This window comes from Centruroides sculpturatus, unplaced genomic scaffold, assembly GCF_000671375.1.
Source record: "Centruroides sculpturatus isolate CEXI.00-Female unplaced genomic scaffold, Cexi_2.0 scaffold1394, whole genome shotgun sequence".
Taxonomy (NCBI): Eukaryota; Metazoa; Arthropoda; class Arachnida; order Scorpiones; family Buthidae; genus Centruroides; species Centruroides sculpturatus.
This window is the reverse complement of record NW_019385702.1, coordinates 17,362-18,994: the sequence shown is the minus strand read 5'-3', so window position 1 is coordinate 18,994 and position 1,633 is coordinate 17,362. Positions and strand designations below refer to the sequence as shown.

Here is a 1,633-nt window from a genome sequence, read left to right as displayed (position 1 = left end):
ATAATTTATATATAATACTAAACAGACGATAGCAAACTCAATTTAGCCACTCCGTAGCGTGGCGCAGGGTCGGAGGTAAGTAGTTCGGCTGCTCATCCACTATTGGTCCAGACTCTATCAATCTTCTCGCGAAACAACATTATAGGAGGTAAGTTATACGAAAGTTTCTACAATTTTTTCGCTACGTTATAGGAATTGTCGTTATAGGAACGTACGTTATAGGGGGGGGTCGACTGTACTGAAGAGAGGCTAAAGCCTAAAATGCATTTACATTAAAAGTGATATTAAAATTTATTAGATGATATTCTAGTTTGTTTAGTTCTTGTCAGTCAGAAGAATTGTGGCTGTTCACATCAGGACTTGAAAAATAATTTTTTAGTTTTCTAAATTTACAATATATTTCTAGATTAATTAATATTATAACCAATCCATAATAGTGAGATTAACTTCTTAATTTAAGAACTGTATTTGTTCTAATCCTTTTTCTGTTTTTACATGATGATGATAATTATGTATCATCATCCAAAGTGCTTATAGCTATATTTGTTTTTTTAAATTTGATATTTTTTTAGTATTAAAAGAGATGAAATAAAGAAAGACAATTTTACTCCTATTGAATTATTTTGATGTGTGCTTTAATATATTTCATTTTAAAGTACTATTTAAGTAAAATATTAAAGTAAAAATGTAGTCATCAGTAATACAAGACTATTTTACAAATTAATTGTCTTCAAAAAATAAATGAAAGATACATGATCCAAGACACATTATGTAAATATGTATATTTTTATGTATTTTAAAAACTAATATAAAATTATGAGAAACTCAGAGACATGCTTAATCAACTCACAATTTTATGTTCTAGACTAGAATTTCCAAAAATGAACAAAATTTCAAAAACTTACATCAGGAACTGGTCTGTCAACTATTGTACGAAATAAATCCATCCACTGTGCAAACGTTTCCTTTGAAATCAAATCTAATGGTAAAAAATACTGAACTAATGCAAAAAAAATCTTTAATATTTGCTTTTGCAACAGAACTGAAGCTTCAGATACATCCACAAGAAGTTGTAGACAACGCTGATATATCATTGGCAATAACATGTGCATTGCTTCATTAAGAGGTCCTCTTTCTTCTGGTTTCTTATACCTAAAAATAAAATTTTATATCAATATGATCTATTTTTAAATTCTAATTTAAACTAATATCAAAGCAATTTTAAAAATACTGAGTTATTGAAAACTTATTTGTTGAATTCAGTTAATAGAACTTATGATAAATACACAAAGTGTTAAATATTTCAAATTTGAATTGATATTCCTATACGAATCTTTGAACAAGAATTATTCTAACTATAAATGAATTTAGAACACATGTTATTTCTAAAACACAAAATTAATTTTTGTTATGTATGTAATGTGTGTTAAATTTTACATCCTGTAAAATTTAATTTTACAACTTTATAATTCCTGAAGTTGAACATTTGATGATCCAAGATATTGGAATTAGTCTATATTTTGTTAACAAACTCTGATAAAGCAATTAAACTGGTTATTTATAATTAAATTAACTAGAGAATTAATTTTCATATTATAACTATGCTATTAAAGTTAAGTAATCAAATCACAAA

The 1,633-nt window shown here is 26.1% G+C and overlaps 1 protein-coding gene across 1 annotated transcript in view; it reads right to left on the bottom strand.

Moving 5' to 3' along the window:
• The window catches only part of LOC111641342 (importin-7-like), a 46,439-nt gene extending 45,265 nt beyond the window's left edge, over positions 1 to 1,174 (bottom strand). Inside the window, exon 1 of the mRNA XM_023387478.1 lies at positions 906 to 1,174. Coding sequence (XP_023243246.1) covers positions 906 to 1,112 — 207 coding nt within the window. The 5' untranslated portion in view covers positions 1,113 to 1,174. The remainder of the gene's footprint in view (positions 1 to 905) is intronic.
• Between the last annotated feature and the right edge of the window lie 459 nt (positions 1,175 to 1,633).